This window comes from Pseudomassariella vexata, assembly GCF_002105095.1.
Source record: "Pseudomassariella vexata strain CBS 129021 chromosome Unknown BCR38scaffold_26, whole genome shotgun sequence".
In the NCBI taxonomy this organism is placed as follows: domain Eukaryota; kingdom Fungi; phylum Ascomycota; class Sordariomycetes; order Amphisphaeriales; family Pseudomassariaceae; genus Pseudomassariella; species Pseudomassariella vexata.
Genome location: NW_024467981.1, coordinates 151,921 through 171,901, shown reverse-complemented (window position 1 = coordinate 171,901; position 19,981 = coordinate 151,921). Strand labels below are relative to the sequence as shown.

At 49.8% G+C, this 19,981-nt stretch overlaps 8 protein-coding genes across 8 annotated transcripts; 6 read left to right on the top strand and 2 right to left on the bottom strand.

Moving 5' to 3' along the window:
- Positions 1-193: 193 nt before the first annotated feature.
- Positions 194-1,054, top strand: BCR38DRAFT_356601 (complex I intermediate-associated protein 30; the record flags this gene model as incomplete). Its single annotated transcript, XM_040857031.1, has 2 exons — positions 194-272; positions 345-1,054. The coding sequence occupies 2 exons, from the start codon at positions 194-196 to the stop codon at positions 1,052-1,054; spliced, it is 789 nt and encodes a 262-aa protein (XP_040709727.1).
- Positions 1,055-1,193: 139 nt separating this feature from the next.
- BCR38DRAFT_123284 (anaphase-promoting complex subunit 5-domain-containing protein) lies at positions 1,194-4,156 on the bottom strand. The gene is made up of 3 exons (XM_040853491.1): positions 3,022-4,156; positions 2,880-2,973; positions 1,194-2,830 (listed from the first exon to the last, which is right to left on the bottom strand). Exons 1-3 carry the CDS (start codon positions 3,779-3,781, stop codon positions 1,333-1,335), a joined length of 2,352 nt encoding a protein of 783 aa, XP_040709726.1. The 5' UTR covers positions 3,782-4,156; the 3' UTR covers positions 1,194-1,332.
- A 1,769-nt stretch (positions 4,157-5,925) lies between these two features.
- On the bottom strand, positions 5,926-8,001 carry BCR38DRAFT_491005 (uncharacterized protein; the record flags this gene model as incomplete). Its single annotated transcript, XM_040864604.1, has 8 exons — positions 5,926-6,204; positions 6,257-6,298; positions 6,353-6,415; positions 6,463-6,507; positions 6,560-7,542; positions 7,595-7,693; positions 7,745-7,819; positions 7,869-8,001. The coding sequence occupies 8 exons, from the start codon at positions 7,999-8,001 to the stop codon at positions 5,926-5,928; spliced, it is 1,719 nt and encodes a 572-aa protein (XP_040709725.1).
- A 5,397-nt stretch (positions 8,002-13,398) lies between these two features.
- BCR38DRAFT_491004 (uncharacterized protein) lies at positions 13,399-14,090 on the top strand (the record flags this gene model as incomplete). Its single annotated transcript, XM_040864603.1, has 2 exons — positions 13,399-13,559; positions 13,691-14,090. The coding sequence occupies 2 exons, from the start codon at positions 13,399-13,401 to the stop codon at positions 14,088-14,090; spliced, it is 561 nt and encodes a 186-aa protein (XP_040709724.1).
- A 72-nt stretch (positions 14,091-14,162) lies between these two features.
- On the top strand, positions 14,163-14,466 carry BCR38DRAFT_299665 (high mobility group box domain-containing protein; the record flags this gene model as incomplete). The annotated part of the gene is made up of 2 exons (XM_040854537.1): positions 14,163-14,253; positions 14,315-14,466. Coding segments are annotated over 2 exons (243 nt in total), but the record flags the coding sequence as incomplete, so codon positions are not given.
- Positions 14,467-16,301: 1,835 nt separating this feature from the next.
- Positions 16,302-16,856, top strand: BCR38DRAFT_491002 (uncharacterized protein; the record flags this gene model as incomplete). The annotated part of the gene is made up of 2 exons (XM_040864602.1): positions 16,302-16,359; positions 16,603-16,856. 2 exons carry the CDS (start codon positions 16,302-16,304, stop codon positions 16,854-16,856), a joined length of 312 nt encoding a protein of 103 aa, XP_040709722.1.
- A 119-nt stretch (positions 16,857-16,975) lies between these two features.
- On the top strand, positions 16,976-17,485 carry BCR38DRAFT_505895 (uncharacterized protein; the record flags this gene model as incomplete). Its single annotated transcript, XM_040864930.1, has 1 exon — positions 16,976-17,485. One exon carries the CDS (start codon positions 16,976-16,978, stop codon positions 17,381-17,383), a length of 408 nt encoding a protein of 135 aa, XP_040709721.1. The 3' UTR covers positions 17,384-17,485.
- A 615-nt stretch (positions 17,486-18,100) lies between these two features.
- Positions 18,101-19,438, top strand: BCR38DRAFT_356780 (uncharacterized protein; the record flags this gene model as incomplete). Its single annotated transcript, XM_040857046.1, has 2 exons — positions 18,101-19,048; positions 19,097-19,438. 2 exons carry the CDS (start codon positions 18,101-18,103, stop codon positions 19,436-19,438), a joined length of 1,290 nt encoding a protein of 429 aa, XP_040709720.1.
- Positions 19,439-19,981: the final 543 nt, after the last annotated feature.

The window sequence follows — 19,981 nt, the reverse complement described above, 5'->3', positions numbered from 1 at the left end:
ACGACGATTTGCTCGTGAACCTCAGACGTGGAACATTTGCACATCGACTTCGCACCACCCACTGTGCAGCTGTTGACTTGATAAAGCCCACGGATGTCCTGCAGCTACTGATGTCAAATCTTGAGACAGGGCCTTTTGGCTCCTGATGATACTACACTCCACATAACATAATCGCAATCTACCTGCGCTCAAGATGCGCGCTACGACGAGATGTCTGGCGAAGGGCTTCTGGGGCCGCAGCATCGACGAGTTCAAGCGTCTCTCCAACATTGGTACTTCACCCCAGATCTTGTCAGGTCTCGGTCTCACCTTTCGTTTCTGATGCTAATCATAATTGACCACAGCATTAAAACTAGAAGGCATCAAAGGCCCCCAAGGCCCGAAACCCCTGCACGACTTCCACAGCCCCGACTCGATCCGCGACTGCAAGCTCATGTGCGACGTCGACATGGGCGGCTACTCCAAAGCATCTCTCGACTGGGTACCCGAGGATAAGACCAATCGCGTCCACCTCCCTGCGCACGCCCACTTCCACGGTACTATCTCGACGGCCCTGCCACCTCATAGGCCCGAGATCCAGCGGTCCGGCTTCGCCGCCTGGCGCACCCTCGACAAGGCACCCACCATCTTTGGCCGTACGCTGTGGGACATTGACATGTATACGTACCTGGCGCTGCGGGTCAAGTCAGACGGGCGGAGCTACTTCGTCAACGTGCAGACGGAGAGTGTGGTGCCTACGGACCTGCACCAGCACCGCTTATTTGCGAAGCGTCCGGGCGAGTGGGAGACGGTGCTCATCAAGTGGAACGATTTCGTGCGGACCAACCACGGCTTCGTCATTGAGCCTCAGACCGAGATGCTGAGGCAGAAGGTGAAAAGCGTTGGTGTGGGTTTGACGGATCGCGTGCCTGGCCCCTTCGAATTGTTCATTGAGAGGATATGGGCAACCAATAATTTGAATGAGGCAGATAGTCCTCCGAGTGAGGTTGAGCCGGTGCAGCAAGGTCAATTGAGGAATAAAGAAGGAAAGCAAATCAAGTGGAGTGAAAGTTGACCGAGCCAGGCCAGTATATTATATATAGCCATTCGGATCAGAAGCGCCCAAGGAATGAGTTTTTCATTGTATAGGTCGGGCATCTTATGTGATATCATACGAGGGTCAACATGACAGCCTTGAAGGAGCACATGGCATGTCTCCCATAACATGTCGCTTGTCTACTTAAGCAGCCATAGCCCAGGAAAGGATAAAATACACCCTGATCTAGGTAGTACTTGAACAAATATCAATGTTCAACGTCATCTTTCCGAAGATCTTGCTTGCTACATCTTCCGTCACGTTTTGGTTTGCTCGGCATCTCTCCTCAGCGCCAAGTACGCGGCCGCGTAATCATTCGCCAACACGTGGTCACCTGCGACCTTCATGATGGTCGCCTTCTTGGCCATCATTTCGCACTGCTTCTTGATGTCCTCCATGTCCGAGTAATGATTGAAGGCCTTCTCAATACCCTCGAGCGCCTTCGTCATGTATTGCCGTCTCTCCTTGGACTGGGGCGGCATCTTGCCCGCTAAACCCATGTTCGCATCTCCCAGAATCGAGTACAGCTTCGCGGTCATCGCCGAGTTCTCGCACTCGAGGCTACGAGGCAAGATGGCGAGCAGAAGCTGGATGGCGGGTTCGAAGTCGCCGAGCGAGACTAGAATGTTGGCAACGGCACCGATGGCCGGCCAGAGATACGGGATGAGGCGCGCGCGCAGGGCGACGTTGGCTGCTCGCACGGCAATGGTGAAGCCCTTTTGCGGCCGGCCACAGACATCCAGCAGCTCGGCTTTGATAAGCAGCAGACGCACCCGGAGCGCAATGTCCCTGTTGTCATCACCGAGCTCGGAGACTAGGTTCTCGACCTCGGCGAAGGCTTGTTGGAGGTTTCCCCGCCGGACGAGGCACTCGATGTGCAAGCTGTCGATGACGAAGGCGAGGTCGGGCTCGAGATCCTCCGTCTTCGACTGCAGTAGTTGTGAGAGTAGATGCTCCGCTCCATCGAGGTGGTTGTGGTGCAGGTCGCGACGAAGTTTGACAATGCCCCGAAATTTGTGCCAATACTGGCTGGGTTTCCATGTGCGCAGAGAGTTGGGATCCATGCCTTCTAGTTTCCCCAGCGCCTCGTCGTATTTCCCCTTCAGCGCCAACATGGACACTTGCCGGCTTGTGACCTTCAATTCGTCGTCAAAGATAGAATTGCGCGCATGGCAGCGCAGGAATACATCGCACACGGTCGACGAGAGATAGGCAATGCCCAGGCGGTCCCACAATGCGATGTTGAGTGACATTTGTGTGCCCATCATGCTCTTCATGTTCCTCTCGACCAGGATCTGCGAGCTGCGGACCATGTGTTCAAGAGCAGTGGCGATGCTCTCGCCATTGGATAATGCCATCTTCGCCTCGCTGACGAGGGCTGAACTCCAAAGTGTCCACATGCCCGTTTCCTTGGCTTTGCTCCGGAGGAATGCTAGAGACTCTTTGCCAGTACCAAGCATGCTGTTCGACTCGAGTTCGCGAGTAATCTCGGGATGCGCTCTGCCAAAGTGGAAGAGCCAATTCAGCGCGAAGTTCAAACAGGTCATGTCTCGATTCTCGCGGGCTGTCGACACCGTCTCCAGCATCGCAGCCACGGCCTCTTTGTAGCACCCAAAGTCTGCTTGCAGGACGGCTAGGTTCATGAGTGCATACTGATAGAACAGTCGGTCTCTGTTTTGCATCGTGTAGTCGAAATATCTGTGCAAATAATCGAAGGACGTCGAGTAGTCTCCCGCCCGCCACGCATCGAGGTAACTGGAATAGGTCAGCATATGAATAGAGACTCGGCCCCCGGGCCGCGTACCTGAGATAGTGTGACAAGCTAGGAACCATGAAGCTGTCGTTTAACAGGTCCTGGAACTGATGGCGGATTTCCAGCGGTATTCGATTGCCATACCCTCACGCGGTTAGCAGGTTGTCAATACAAGAGTGCTAAACGGACTCACTTTGCATCTGCTCGATCTGAAACTCCAGAAGCTTTTCGATATCATCCGTGCTGACAGGCAAGGTCGAGCTGGGGTCATCTCTGAGCATATCCCCATATGCCACCGAGGCAACAACCTCCACGCCGTCGCCCCAAGATGCATGTTCCCCTTCCAACAGGACGTTGTCAAAGCTCAATCGTTGAAAGGATGGCGTCTTCTTCCGGAAATAAGCCGCTGTTGTCTGGCGGTACTTGACGAAATCCTTCCACAGCTCGAACGTGGTATGGAACGGTAATCTCGTAAACTCCAGCAGCGTTCGCCGAATGAATGCACCAAAAGGTGAGTTTCGCGAGAGCAGGACGGCGTCCGGTGCTGGAGGCGCGAGGCCCGTCTCGGCATCCCGGCGCAGCTCCTCCTTGGACTTGGCCAACAAATGGGACCGTCGCTCGAAAAACTCGTGCAGTGCGTCCAGCGAGTTGATTTTCCAAAGCTTGTCCACGAACACGTACCAGAGGCTGCGTCCTGGCATACCCGAAGCGGCGGTATGGGGGCTAAGCGCCTTCTCAAAATCAGCGATGGAGATGACGAGGCTGACGGTGCTTTCGGCCTTCTTCCAGCGGCCATCGGCATCGGCCGACAGGCTCCCGCTGTCGCCATCAATCAGATGAAACGTGATGAAAGAAAGGACATCCACTATGGATGAGGTTGGGACTGCTTTGTTTGCATAGAGCTCAATGAGAGCAAGGAGGCCAATCTTGGCTGGTGTAAGGAAACGAGACATTCTGGTGCGCTGGTTCTGCGAAGCTGTCACCTTATCTCGAAGAGCTCAATGAATGTAATGAAGCCTTGTAGACCCGCATTTCTGCTCCTGCAGAGTGTGTTGGTCGTCGGCAAGGTTGGAATGTTCAAGAAGAGGCTCACGACCAGCTCCTTGGGCCACGACGGTTGAAGAGGGCAGCTCCGAGTCCTGCACCTATTGGCCCACTAGGAAGGTCATTCAGAACCATCCATTCTAGAGGCACAACTTCCGACTGAAGATTGGTAGCCTCAAACTGTCGGCTGTAGATTAAAGTAGTAGCAGATGCAAACTTGGGGTTTTGCTGCAGATTGTTCACTTGAGTTTGTTGATGCGCCACACCCACTAGCCTTGTATCACCTTAAAAGAGTTGTGGTAAACTCGGGCTGTGCTTAACGAGTTCCCAATTGCGTCCTTCGTGCTTGGCAAGTTATCGGCTCTCGGCAATGCTACTGGAAACCCTTGGAATAGATTCATTGGAACCTGAAAGTGAAAGCCTACCGAATTTGGAGCATTCCATTTCCAAATTTATCTGACTGCGTGAAGTGACTGTCATCACAAAATTCCTCCAATTGGGCTTGCCAGACACTTGAAACCGCTTAAGTATTCAATGTTAGCGAGTCGCCATATTCATCAAATCGTTCTTGTCAAAGCTGTGCTTTGGGAAGTATCTCACTTGAATATCAACACCGTAGATCCACCTACCCAGCTGGCGAATGGCACTGCATACAATGCAAAGGCTGCATGGGTGAAGGGAATTATACTCACGTATAATAAAGGCATGCTACCACTGGAGCATTATTACTTGATTGTGTAGAGTCTACCAGGCAAATCCCTGTGAGCAGCACCCTGGAGATATGTATTAAATCTGTCTTACAGATGCTGAGAGACAGTACCACTAGAATGTCTCGGTGTAGGTATTTTTTGGGTTTCCTAATTCGATCTTACCGATAATTAGCTGAGACTTGGTCTAAATTGCTGACATACAAATGTCCGAGTTACTGTAAATAATCCAAGGCTGTATTCCTGCACTTGCAACTGCTCACATGACTATCTGAGTTGCTGTAAAAGTCCAAGGCTAAGTATATTGACTCTCGATTATTCACATATAACTATCCATGGATCTGAGTTGCTGTGAACAAGTTACATGTAAGCAATATGGCAGGCCACTGTACTGACAAGTTGCTGTTGTCCCTAGTGCTGGGGGTCCCTGCAAGTACCGTACCTTCTTGTTTACTGGGGGCTTGCCTCCACGGTATTGGCAAAAGCTTAACATGCATTGAAGAGTGAATGGAGGGTTGGGCATTTGGGTCGCCGTGAAGAACCCAAGGCTGCATTCGTTCTCAATCATTATCATATTACTAACCGAGTTGCCCCCCACTGATTGCTTCTAGCCGGCTAACCAAGCCGTTACAAACAGCCTAGGTCTATATTATTAAATCAATGCTGCCAGCGCAAGAACCCAAAGACATCTAGTTATACTACCTGTAAAAATCAACTAATACTTAACTGGATAATCTCCAGATAGTTAACCGAGCTTCTATGTAACAATCGGGGCTATATCCATTAAACCAGTCTTGCTAGCACACGGACCCTGTAGAACATGGCATGTACCTACCTGTGGTGAACAATTGATGCTAACTGATCAACCTGCTCTGCAAGAAATCAACTTCCCATTTGCCACTTGCGCTTCTGTTTCCTGTTCCCCTTCTTGTCCTACTCAAATCATGGCCGAGCACACCCCGCAGTCGTTATATAGACATCTGCAAAGCCTTAGCTCAAGCCCTCCTCTGCAAATACGACCGTGGATTGCCAGCCGTTTGGAGGTTGCTTCGCCTGGCTACTGTGGCATCACCGCGTAGCCATCTGCCTCGCACTAGCCATTTCAAGTCTGATATTGTATCCTGATTCTGCTGATCAATACCTCGCGGTCCTGATCGGACGCTAAGAAAAGCAGCGTTCAATCTCTTCTACCTACGATGGAGTCACGGATCATCATAGACACGAAGACGATATTCTATTAGTCCCCTAGTGCTATCTATTGGCCTAGGAAAAATCATCATTTTATCGGCTTGACCATGCGCGATTCCAGTGCTATCGTACCACACTCCATGATTTCAATCATGCACCTAGTCGTCATCTTCCGAACCGGCGAATGTTGCGGCCAAGAATCCAGCGTCATCAGATTCCGGGTTGGTGAAGACTGCGTCCTCGAACCCATCGTCCTCAGCATTGGGAGGAATGCCTGGCTGGACGACGTTGACACCGGGAACGGTCGCGTCCAGCTCGATGTACGGGACGACGCCTCTGAAGGGGGTATCCTGTCCCTTGCGGAGCTCCATCAGAATCGCTGAGAGGCGGTCGAAACGGATATTCAGCATACCGTCCATCATAAGGCGCTCGAAGGTCTGGAACAGTGTCAATAGTCCGTCCAAATTCACGTTGCTTGATATCACTCACCGGCAGGATGGGGGGAATCAAATCCGCATGTGTATCATCAGTCTGGGTGATGTCAGTATCCGGCACTATTGTATGATGTTGCGTGGGTGGACAAACCTGAAACTCACGCACTCGCCAGTAGGGCTCGCCAGTCGCAGAAGAGAGCATCGCGGCTTGCTCCTAAAAACGATTAGCGATGCCTCATGAGTATTTGCTGCGAAACTTACATTCAACTCGGTCTTCGTCTTCTGGGGGCCAGGAATTCCTGCGACCTATTATGCTGTCAGATGAAAGTCTACCGGGGAAGTACGCGCGTTTCCTCACCTCGTTGAGCTTCTCCGAAGCATCAAGGTACAACCGGCCAAAGTGTGTGTACAAGGATATCAGAGATTGCGGCAGCTTCAGCTTCAGCGGGCCGGGAGACTGAGAAGGCGGGGCCTTGCCTTGATCGATGGCTTCAAGGTAGCGAGCGACGCCATATCGTTCCTGATTGTGGTTCCTTAACCAGTCGATCCAAGGACTGCCAGGAAGCCAGCGGATCGGATTGTTATCCTGTCCACCACGCGGTACCCAGCCGACGCCCCATGCATGGACCATCACATCGTCGGGACTGTAACGAATCTCCATTGTGTTCGTCTCGTATCTGACGCGTACGTTGTCTCCGTATTTCAGGCCGTGCGGGTTGCCAGGCAGCTGTGCGCGCTGCCGAAACTCCTTGCCACGCAGATTCCAGTTGAGGGCTGAAGCCAGCATAAACCGCAGCCGATTGTCACAGCTTCTGATAAGCACGTTCGATCGGATAATGAGGCTGCTCCGAACAGCAACATTCTTCTTCTCCAAGAAACGGCAGCGACGGTCGAGCTTGCCACGCTGATGCTGGAGCGAGGCGCAATGTTTGACGAAGGCCGAAATTGCATCATCAATACCGTTGGGGAAGTAAGTCTTCTTCAAGGTGTTGTAGTCCTCTGTCTGCTTGTCGTTGTTCAGAACCACGCGCTCCAAGCCTTCAACGTGCTCGGAGAAGCTGCAGCCTTTGAAGACGTACCGACCCTGCAGATCTTCATCCTTCAGCAAACCGCGATGGGTGTGTCGAGGAAAACGGGTATCAAACACAGCTTTCCAGGGTGAGAATGCCTCGAGGTTGCGGTTCAGGGCGGCGAACCAGTGACGGGTCTCAAGCAGCACGAGGATGTATTGTGTTTCCTTTTCCTGGTAGTTCCGGAGATGAGCTTCAGAACTTGTCAACCACTCAGGGACCGCCTTGTCAAGGTTGGCCAGGAGTTTGACGAGGTCGGAGAAGGGTATGACTATCCACTTAGTTCCTGGAGTCCGGTTTGGAGTTTCAAAAGGGATATTTACCTTGGATGCCCACAGCGGCATGCTTCTTCTCCTTCGCAAAGTCAGGGATACCAACACCACCGATGCCATACTTGGCAACCAACTCCTCGTAGGGTACGACTACTTGATTAGTTCTTGAGGTCCTTCGTGGGATTTGAAAGGGGTATTTACCTTGAATGTCAGCAGGGTAAGGGATGTCAACCCCACCGAACCCGTACTTAGCGTCCAATTCCTTGTTGGGTACGACTACTCGATTAGTTCTTGCAATTCTTCGGGAGTTCAAAGGGGTGTTTACCTTGGATTCCTGCATTGTCGAAGTCGTTCGCAATACTGAGAATGTCGGTCACGTCCAGGCCGTACTTGGTTCCCAGCTCTGAGGCTGCCTTCTGCAGAATGTGGGACAGACCGTCGGGCTTGGTAGGAGCCATTCTGGATGGTTTGTTGTATGACTTTACCCGTGTTAGCAACAATACCTTTCAGAGTTTCTCGGTGGTGGGTGCTGGAGCGCGTCAGAAATTGGGGTTGGTGTTGGTGCAAGTGAGAGTCTGGTGTTGGACCGCGTCAGAGATTGATGTTGAAGCGTGTCAGAGATTGGTGAGATGTCTTTCAAGCTTGCGGTGTTGGCAGGCGGGACAGGATGCGCAGTTTCCAAGCTTTCCCGTTGGACAATTTGTGGCAGGCGGGGGCTACCTGTTGTGAATGAAGCCTTTTGAGCTTGAACGGCGACGTCAGGCGGGGCAGGATATGGCAATGTCTTTCACGTTGCTCGGTGACGTGTTGGCAAGCAGTGCAGGATGCGGTGATGCCTTCCAGGCTTGCTCATGGAGAAGGAGACTATTGGAAGGCAGGGCAAGATGCTGTATCTGAAGCTGTTGAAGTTAACTCGTGGGGTTGATGGAGTGCGGCATGGGAAGTACTGATGCCGTTGAAGATTGCCTGTCGGAAGGTAGATGAAGGTGCTGCAAGAAGCAATGGTGCTGTTATATTTTGCCCGTGGAGGATGGATGATGGCACAGTGATGTCGTTCAAGCTTGTCCAGTTGGGGTTGATGAAGTGCAGGTGAGATATGCGGTTGTCTGGTCAGGCTTGGTCGTTGGTTTGTTCAGTGTTGGCAGGCGGGGTGGGATCCGGCGATGTCTTCTACAGTGCTTGGGGATGGAGGATGGGGAACAGAGACACAACGATGTGTTTCAAGCTTGCTTAGTGGGTTTGGGGGAAGATGGTGATGTCTTTCAGACTTACTCGATGCAGTTTATCGTCAGAAGTGGACGAGAATTTGGTCTGGGATGACGCAGTCAAGCTGTTTGACGTGGTCGAGAGATGAGTTGGGAGTGCAGAGAAGCTGGCTCTCTGTGAACGCAGGTTGGGACAAAAGGCTGATGATGCCTTGCTCGGCATCAACAAAGATAGGGCGGAAGGGGCCCGGTCAAACTTACTCACTGTGAACAAGAGGTTGAAGGACAGGCTAGATTTATGTCGACCAAAGATTGGATGGATGGGAGCTTCCCACAGCTTGCTTGTTGTCGAGAAGAAATGTGATGAAAACAGGCCCGGCAGAATCAAGCTTCATCAAAGTGGACAAGGGATGGACGGGGTTGACGCGGTCCAAGCTTGCTCAGTGTGTTGAAAGGCCGCAAGAGATGGTAATAGCAAGGTGTAATGAGTGTACCAAGCCCCTATTATTGTCTTATTCATTGAAATATTCAGCACATTAATTGGCGGCTGGGGGCTCTTTCATCCGCAATTTAGAAAAGACTGTCAGAACCAGCACAGTGTTTGGCCGCAACACCGGGGAAGGAACACTCTAAACACGCAATTCCATAAGCCGGTCAGAACTAGGAGCAGGTTGTGGCAGCAGCTTGGGTGGGCATGCTCTGCACTTCCGGTGGGAATACTTTGCACACGCAATATCGTGAAGATTGAAAGGATCAGCAGTAGTTTGTGGTGGCACTTTGGGCGGGAGCACTCTGCATTTATGGTGGGAACACTATTGACTACAATCTACAATTGCATAAGGATTTCAGGCCAGGAGTATTTGGCAGCAGCAGATTGGGCGGGGGTACTTTGGCATATGCACTTTTATGAGGACTATCTGGCCATCTCTAAAGACTGTCGGGCCAGTGTTATTCGGTGGCAGTGTGTGCCAGAGCACTCTGACCGTCATTAATGCAAAACTTATCAAGGCCAGCACTTTATTGGCCACTTACAGAAGACTGCCAGGACCAGCAGAACAATTGGCAGTTGATAAAACTTTGGCAGATGGTTCTATGAGACAGTCAGGTACATCTTGGACTCAAGTACTTCTGAAAGGGACGGTTGTTTGGAGACGCACTTTGGTAGGCACTATCTTGAGATTGTGTGGCGAGCCTTAGAACTGAGCGCGTGTTGGTTGATGACCATCTAAAGACACTTGAACCCGGGGAATTGTGGCATATTACGATGAGCTGGATTCAGAGATGCTTACCAAGCTACATTTTTATTTCAAAGTAGCCTTGGTATTATTACATGCTGTTGCCGTCTCAGTCATCTGAGACCCTCTGGCTGTAAGTAAGGCCATCTTGCTCTTTCGAATGGGAATATGGTCTGAAGTCAATAACTACTTTTCACTATATCCTTCTTTCCACTTCACTCTGTTATGTAAGCACTGCCTCACATATGTTCACCGCCGTTTACCAAGCTCCAGAAGATTAATGAAATATTATTTACAGCAAGGATGCTTTGAGATATAGCACATCGGACAGTCACTTCTCTCTTGTCCTCAAAATTTTGATAGTTATTGGGTAGTTCGCTTAATCAGCCTGCCCCTTTCTCAAGGCATGAGTAGCAACTTTAATAATGTTGTGAAGTATTAAAGGATCAATGAAATACTGGGTTGATATGGCCCCTTTTCCTGACCCAACTAGTTACTTACCATATTCTCGAGAATTTAAATATCGCTAAAGTATTATGTTTCGTGAACCAGGCAAACTGCCTGTGTACTTGGTATAGCTGCAGACTCCTGGGAGTTAGTCCCATCATTATCACCATCAATATAGCTCTCTTGCCTTTATTTCCCACATATTGATATTAAACTGTATATTAGAGATTATATGAACATAAGGGACAACCTGAAGGTGATTGAGTTTAGCCAGGGGGGATATGGTCTTCTTAGTTTTACAGGGGTGTTTCTCGTTCAGGTCTCATATCACATAACTGTAGGGAAGTGTGGCCTCAGTTATGGAGGGGTACAAAACGTGCAGGCATGGATTTTAGTATTTAGGGCCCCCCGGGGCCAATTTGGAATCGTCCCCACGCACCTTCATAGTACTAATGCTCGGGATCCGGCAACAATCACATGAGATCGCCCATCCATGTCAGAAAATTCATCTATATCAGTTTGTATATTCGCATCAGATCGCTTATCCCCACCGGATCGTTAGTCACATTATACCGTACTCTTGTACATTCACATCGGATCATATCTTCAAGTTGATTCACCCCTAATACATAGCCGATTGGTCATTCCCCCAGTATTTTCAACCGCTCATCTTTCGGCAGAATGACTGGAATTATGCCCAGTATGTCTTTTTACTGAAATAATGATTGGCTGTCGGATGGCCAAACTACAGCATGGCCGAACATATGTCAATCTGACTTCAGGTGCTCCTTTGACAAGGTTTAGCTGGTAACAGCCCTGATTTTTTCAACTACAGCAAATTATCCACTTATTTTGCCACTTTCCGGGGCGTGACCTGCAAATCGTCTGATATTTTCAAGTATTTGGGGATCAAAAGTGTGTGGGATCAATTTACGGCTTCACTTTCCCACGGCTCGGCTAGTAGCCTCTCTTTTAGTTTGAAGCATGAAGATACATCAAGCATTGGATAAGTGCGTTCCTCTTTCAGGTCATGGTAATTAGCTTCTCTGTCATTTCAACTATACGAGGACAAGTCAAGCACCAGACTTGTGGGCAGAAATGGCACAGTATTCGGCCCATGCAAGTAAAAAGTAGCGAGACTACCTAGACAAGTTGATTTGATAGACAACATACGATAGCTTCCTAATCAAGAACAGTAACGCGGTCCGTTTTTGCCCACAAGGCTGATTTGCCCCTTTCCCCAGCCTGCAGGTTGCCACTAGCATATCTGCTATTTTCAAGCAATTGATGATATATCGACTATTGGACCAATGTGTCCTTCAAGAAAAATCTCTGGTATTTCTAAACATTTGAAGGTGTAACGGTAATCCAGTATTGGGTCAATTTATTCCGTTCGCAGGGATTGGTCAGCAACGTCTCTAGCTCCAGCATTCGAACATCACCGTAGAACCCCATCGATCCGCCCCTTCCCAGGGCTTGGTCAGTGGCTTCTCTGTTTTCAAGCACTAGCTAATCTCTCGAGCGTCAAATCAATTTGTATCTTTGCTTGGTAGAATCTGGCTAGCAACTTCTCAGGTGTTTCAATCATTCATTTGAACAGAGCCAACGTGATAGTTCGTCCCGTTTTCCACGGTATGGCTGGCGACTTCTACGATATTTCTCCAGAATTTGAGCATTGCAAAGTTTGGGCTAATTGGACGTGGCCCAGGCAGTCGCATAGACTGTTGGGCTGTCAAGCAAAGAGCAGGCCACGAAGGACGATATGGGTTACCAAATAGTCACCCCCTCAATTTCAGAAGACGGAAGTTGGTTTGGCCAAGGTGATGGATATGGCCCCGTTAATTTTTAAGAACATAAACAGTTTATTTGCTTCGTCTTCTATGGATAGCCTCTCATTTTCGATCAACTTGTCAACAGCTCTAACACTGGCAAGCCAACGACAACTTTCCGCTTTAAACTCGTTTGAAGCACTTCTTGATGCGTGCCTCTGCTTGAAATCCACTTTGAGCAATTTCTACTGGCTATTATTCATCACGCGTGTATACAGGTCATTACAAAGCTTTCGTCGCTTCCCTAACCCTCGTCACAACCGTTTGCGTCTTGGCCACATATGTGTTTGAAATGAAGGAATGAATGACTTCTTGGTTGCTTCGTTCTACGACTGGGGCTACCTATGCTTAGATAGACTGCACAATATGATCTTGAGGGCCAAATTACTATGGCTTGATCATGAGCCCAACAGGCCATTCAACGAAATTCCTCCGAAAGGCCCTTGACTCGTAATGTTTACAAAAATTCCTTATTATTAGCATAGTGCATCAGATACTATCATCGGTCCTGTATTCACCTTGGTTGTCCCTTGAATTTCGACTGTCAACATCACAACTTCGGCGAAAAGGATCTAAATTTAGATTTGCAGAGATTCACTGTGTAGACGCACAATTCACTGGGATGTTGTCGTCGGTTCACTATTCACTACCGTCCCCCTCGATTCTTGATCATAAATACCCTTGGCTTCGGCCGAAGGTAGATCTCTCTTCCCCAACCTATTAAAACCATACTTTTGTGACCAGCACCCAACTTTATCGACATCAACAAATTCCTACCATTGACTGTCAGTTGATCACCATCACACTTGATCTTCCGTTGCTGCACCATGTCCACCACCTGCCCTCCGCAAGGCTAATTGACAACCATTTCACTTTCGCAATTGACTCGACACTGTAGGAACTGCTCTCTGAATATCTAAATTGCTGAAAACGAGCTCGAAGTAAGTAGTCCCCGTCAAGTGCGTCAGTGAAAGCGCGTCAGTGGCCACCAAGTCGCCACCACTAAAGATCACTATCACGAGCACTGATGGCCACCCGAAGCTTATTACTGGCGCCTGCCAAAAATGTCTGTTTGCGAATTAACACTGAGCTAAGAGTCGCAGAAAGGCTCTTCTTTCCCCCAGCAGAAGCACGGCACCATGGCTTATCAGCAAGCCCACCAGCAGTTGCGGGATACTGAGGCTGTTTGGGACAAGCTCAAGTTTCAGGCTAACAACCCCTTCAGCCGTGTTCTTACCATTCCCACTGCCGAGTTTCAACAATGGAGTGAGTATACAAAGGAGTTCGTCATTAGCAAGATGTAAGTTGTTTCCCTCGTTTACTGAGGATAAACTTACTTGGGTCCGGGTTGACACGATATTTGACTACAACCCCACTTTGACGCTTGTTTCACGGTGATCCAGCTTGGATATTGGATTAATTTAAGTACAGGCAAACGACCAATGAAATGGCCTGCTTTGTCCAAGATCAGATGGGCATGACGGCTGGGGGCAGAATTTTTGCTGGGAGAACGTCCGATCTGCTCACTGCCGGGACCGCTATCACCTACATGCCTGATAAGCCTCTCCCTTGCCTGGTCCAAGTCAGCAAGGTCTCGTGTAGAAATTCCCGGCTTGTTTCTACCGTGAAGCAGTCTCAAGGAAGCTCCTTACAAGGCCCGCCTGTGTCATCCCTGGGCAAGGTGACGCCTACACCTGCAGTGCGCAGAGTTGGTGTCAGGAGTGCTATAACCAAGAAGCGAGGGGCCACGCAGGCTGAGAATGAATCTCTCAACAATCAAGCTGGCTCGATTGGGGTTACCATCATCGATACGTCAGAAGTGCAGGGCTAGATACCCGGCTCTGACAAGGACCCCAACAAGAAGAATGGCAATAATGTCCAGGACAGCAAGGAATCGAGAACCCCTCGTCCAGCCAACATGTTTATTCTTTTCAGAGTGGCGCTATCGAAGTTCCTCAGGGAGCGGTATGAGAAGCTTACAAGAAGCCAAATCTGTAATTTTCATTTTCTTTCTGCCACCTGAAATAAGTTGACCAAGTCTAACTCTATTGACAGCCAAGATCGTTGGAAACAAGTGGGCGATGCTTTCCAACCGAGAAAAGGAGTACTGGAAGGCCAAGGCAGACATGTTTAAGATATTACACGCAATTGCACATCCCGGCTACAAGTATAGTCCTTCTCATGGCAAGCCCAAGTCGAATCCCAAGTCCAGAGCTCAAGCTGCCACTCTGAGAGCACTACCCCCTCCGCCAAAGAATGTTACAAGAATTGTCCAGCAGCTGGCACTTCCTAACGTATACAGCCCTTCTGTGATTGCTGGATCTTCCCAGCCTCCGCAGGAGGATCAGTACACTAAGGTGATGGTCGGCGGCCTATCTTGCCCGGCGGTCCAATTTCAGCCAGCTTCAGATATCAGTGCGAACCTACAGCCTTCCCAGGCTGCGGGCCTTCGTTACAACCTGCCCATTCGGCTCGCTCCACAAGCGGCAAAAGGCAAGGCCTCCGTTGAGGCCAAGAATCCAAAGCAGCTTCGTAAATGGAATGGTGATTACGATAGTCTCCCGGGCATCCCACAATTTGAGACCGATGCCGATTCCACCGGTGAGGAACTTCCAGATGAGCTCTTAGAGGAGCTCTTCGGCCCTGGTCCCGGTACTATGGATGAAGAAAATGAAAATGTTAACGTAAACGACAATAACGTCATCTCAGGTTCTTCTGCCGCCACGTTCTCATCTTTTAGCACTCCTGTTGCCTCCGGCAACCGTACCGGCAAGCTGAATAATGAGATCAGCTTTGCAGAGATACCATCTATGTTTGCCAATGGAGTCGCCGATGATGCCGAATACCAAGATATCCCCGGTAGTCCTAGCGACTGCAAGACGATCAGTGATGAGGAGTTTGCTGCTCTCTTTACTACTACTTATTCTTTGTGATGGTTGCACAACTTGATACAATCTCATCAAAAGGCACCGTTGATGTTTATCAGGTTAGTTTTACTACGCCGAGTCCTTGATTGGTTCCGCGTGTTGATTGACATAGACCCTCGTCACTGTTTACAAGGATCTGCTGCATTCTACATTTCTACATTGCTGCACAATACATCCTCAACAACAATGCATTTGTGCTTCAACTTGGCCTTGAGAAGTTCAGGCAACTCCTGCCCTCCAGCATGACTCGCTTTGTTGATCACACCAAATTGTCGAGGGACTGGAGCGGCAACGCAACACTGGAGCTCGTCACAGACAAAACCAACGGCTCCAGGACGACAAAAGCATCGAACCCCATGCATTAGACCACTTCAAGCCAGTCTAGCAACCAAACCGCCACCCATTCTACAGACTTCTGGGCGCCGACAACGACGAGTAACAGTGCACATTACACTGCGTTACCAAAAGAAGGCAGGGTCGATGCGGCATGCAGCTGGATACTCGCAGGTCGCACCTATTTCGAGTTGTATCAAGACTCTGCATATAGGCTCCTAATGCTCTTTCGCGACATGAGTAGCGGAAAGACATGGACCACAGCCTACGTTATTCACAGTTTGATTAAGCGGGGTGACCATTCATTCCTAACAGTTGGTTGAACAACAAGGCTCGAAGGCGGACTTTCACAAATGCTTCGATGCCACGTCCAAGTTTCAACGAGTGGTTCCTAACCAATCTTCCCGGCAGCTGGGTGATTTCTTTTCATCAGGTAGAAGAGCGTGATCGCGAATCCTGAGCGCAGCTTGTCGAGCTGCTGAGAAGCCTCTCGACTAAGACAACGCAACTGAAAGCGTTCCTCTCCGAGGATGCCGAGGCAGTATCGTCGAGACATTACCCGACGCTCCGAGACAGCTATTTCGACGAGGCCCGAGTCATCACATTGCTACACCGTTGGTCTCCCTGATCGATTCGTGCAGCCGCAAAACACACCAAGTGATATTCGTCCATCAGTCACCTGAAACCCTGATCCTGCGGGATCCCTCTCCCGTTAGACGCAGTCACGACGCATTGCCAAACTGTCAGAGGAGAAGGTACTATGCCGACAGCGGGTGTCTGAAATGGAAGCAACACTCCTTCGCCTCTGCGTCAGATACATCGTCCTCAAAGAAATCGATGGTAAGGAGCTTTTCATGACCGACACGCAAACCGTGGAAGTTTGGGGCGAGTTGCCTGGATCCGAAGCGTGCCGCGACAGCAACAACGACGCTGACCAGCCAGCATATGCCGTCGCAGAGAACTTAGTCTCAGGGGATAGCCAGCAGCAGGCGCTCTTACTCGACTCTTCATACCACGGCTTTGGCGAATTCTTCGGCTATGCATCTTGCTTTTGGCTGGATCATTTCAATTAAGCTGCGACAGCATCTGTCCCCGACGTGCCGGACATTGTCAAGCTATGCAGCGCTGGGTCGATGAGGCTGCATATTTGGAAAGAACAGTATGACCGTCCGGACTGCATCGTCACACCCAAGACGGACTATAGCGACTGGCGGTACGATCCACTCGCCGTCTTCTTCATTTTCGGGACGCAAGATGCCATGCGCAAGCTGCTGCAGGACCACGATACAGGCAGTATGGCATTCCTGCGCGAGTCGGGCTTCAGGGCCGCTGAGTGATTATGTCGCGTTGGGAGTTCTCAAGATTATATATACTCTTTCGCGACACTCAGTCAGGGCCATTCCTTCCGAACTTGGCCATCTTTCGGCTCATAGTTTACTGGTCTCATCCGCACCGGATGGCGGTTGAGGGTTGGCCCAAGGTGTTTGACCTCATCAACGACATCTCCGGTGCGTTGGTCCAGGAACAATGGGACAACGAGCTCCTCTGCATTGCCGCTGGTTTCGGTTGCATTCCCATCATGCAACGACTACTCGACACAGCCGTCGCTAACCCCGCCCTGAAGCGCGAACTCCTCCTCCGCGACACCCTCCCTGCTCCGGTCCCAATGAGCACCAGTGGGTCGGCGAGGCCGCCGCCCTCAACCACCCAGACAGCGAAGGGAAACACCGTTTTCCAAAAGGCGGCTGCTGATCCAGCGTTTCGAAGGTGTGCGCTTGTCCGGCAGTCAGACGAAACCCCGCTGGGCCATTTCATCTTTGCTTCTTCCACGAATCCCGATGGTCTCCTAAATCGTCGCCCGTGAGATGTTGACTGTGGACTTCTCCCAGAAATTCAGAAGGTATTCCTCCGGGTAAATCAAGGACCCATTATCAGAATCTTTGGGGGTCGTGTATATCTTCCGTCGTTTCTGCTCTCAAGCCGGGAGCTTGAGCTTCAAAAAGGAATCCACATTCCTCTCGCACAAAGCATAAAGGCGCAACAATAAGAGTTAAATGAGTCTAGAATGAGATTGCACACATGTGTATTCCACGTCTGGTCAGTGAACCCCTATAAACTCCGCAGGGAAGATTTGTGACTACCATCAATCCGGGAGAATCACCCTCTGGTCCCCTGTTATACATTCATTTTCTGGCGTGTTGTTAGTCGTCAATTTTTTGCAGGGGACGAGTTGCATCGAGTCTAGGGCCCGCAATCACAGACCGCTATGGAAACCCACACCACGTTTCTTTGTTTGTTCCACATTCCAAATCATGTTATCGTGACTGTTTCCATCCAAGTCTCTTCTCCCCTTTACAGCCCCATTTGCGCACGCCGAATATGTACGAGTAGGGAATTCATGATCGAGACCTTTCGCATACTCTGAGTACCAGAGTGCCGCACGACCATGTGGCTGCACAGGAGATTTCGTTTTCTTATAATCTCGACTGCCGTTGCTTCATTACTGCTGCTATATCTTTACCGTCGTCCCCAGGTGTTAGCGTCGTTCCCCACTGACGGCATTCCTACCAGCCAATCCTCAATGCCTGTCTGCCCGAAGTCGTCCCTGCTCGACCATGTCCTCGTAGTCATTCGAACGGGTGCGACCGAGGTGACGGAGAAGTTGCCCATATATTCCAAGACCATACTCAGATGCATACCCAACTATGTCATCTACTCGGATATGGAAGAAGATCTACAGGGTCACCATATATACGACGTTCTCGACCAAGTGAACGACGATGTGAAAAAGTGCGCGCCAGAATTTGAGCTCTATGAAAAGCTTCGCTCCGGAGGCAGGCAAGGGTTGGATTACGAGACCACGTTTGGAAGTGGACCATCAGGAGCTATGGACAACCCAGGTTGGAAGCTCGACAAGTGGAAATTCCTGCCTATGGTCGAGCGGGCGCTGCAGCACAGTCCTGACGCAAAGTGGTTCGTCTTCATCGAGCTAGACACGTATATGGTGTGGCAGAACATGCTCGAGTACCTGGACAAGTTCGATGCAAGCCAGCCTTACTACATTGGCAAGCATATGTACATCGGAAGCGTTCTTTTCGCCCATGGAGGGTCTGGGTTCGTCCTGTCTTATGCGGCTGCTGACAAGGTCTCGAAACATTGGAAAGAACACCAGGACGAGTATGAGCAGTACACGCTGGAGGAATGGGCCGGTGACATGATCTTGGGAAAGGTGCTTGAGGATGTGGGCGTTGACCTTTTCTGGTCGTTTCCGAATTTCCAGGGAGACAGCCTCACCACCATCGACTGGAACATTACGAAAATCGATAGGGAACCCTGGTGCTATGCACCAACAACATTCCACCACATGATCACGCCCGAGTTCAGCATGGTATGGGAGTTTGAACAAAACTGGCTTCGTCGGAAGCAACCTGGAGCGAGCCCTCCTTGTTTTCGAGATATTTTCAAAAGCTTGGTTCTCCCATGGCTCCGAGCTGAGCGCAGCGATTGGGACAACATATCAACAGGATCAGTTTACAGCGATGAGGCTCTGGCACAGCTCTCGGAAGAAGACAGAAAGGCCCTTTCTCCAGCAGAACAAGAGGCTCAGTCCTCCTTTGAGAAGTGCCAAGCCGTGTGCGGGATGAAACAAAAATGTATTCAATTTTCTTACGTGCAGGGCAAGTGTTCCATTTCTAACGAGCTGCGTCTGGGACGCGCAGCAGAATTGCAATGCCTCGAGTATTCAAACGCGGCTGGAAAGTGCATCAAATACGAAACCGCAAAAAGCGAAGGCGACGGAAACCCACATGGAGAGAGTCAGGTCCGATCTGGCTGGATCATGAACAGAGTTGAAGCATATGTGACAAAGTTAGATCAGTCATGCGATGGCCGACCTGAAAGGCATGAGTGGGTTATATAACCATATACAGCTGCTTTGGCACCTACCGGCCTGGTTACTAAACATACTATACGTTAGATGAAATAACTAAGGGCGAAAGCTCGTTTGTTTAAAAAAGGTTCTGAACAGTAATCCTAAATTCATATTCTCCTTTACGTGTATGTGTAGGATAGCATGTGGCACTATTGCGCTAAGCCTAGATTATGATTTTTTTTCTTCTATACTTGCACTGCTGGTACCTCTTGTCGCTTTCCTAAACTTATATATTGTACGGTCTTGCTTTAGCAATGTTTCGTGATCTTTCCTTGGCCAATTAATGATTATTTTCTCGTTCCACCTATCGAACAGTAGTTCAGTAAAATAACACACCTGGCCAGCACAATTTTGTTTAGTTTTTGACAGTAGGACCCCTACGCGATAACACAGGCTTATAATATGTAGTTTGTTGATATATCATACGTGGCTTCTGGGCCGTTATATACGCCTCCACTGGCCCTTTTGTGTAAAACAGTATAATACGACTTTTTTGCACGTACTTATTTGGGCCAAGCGTGCTAATAAATA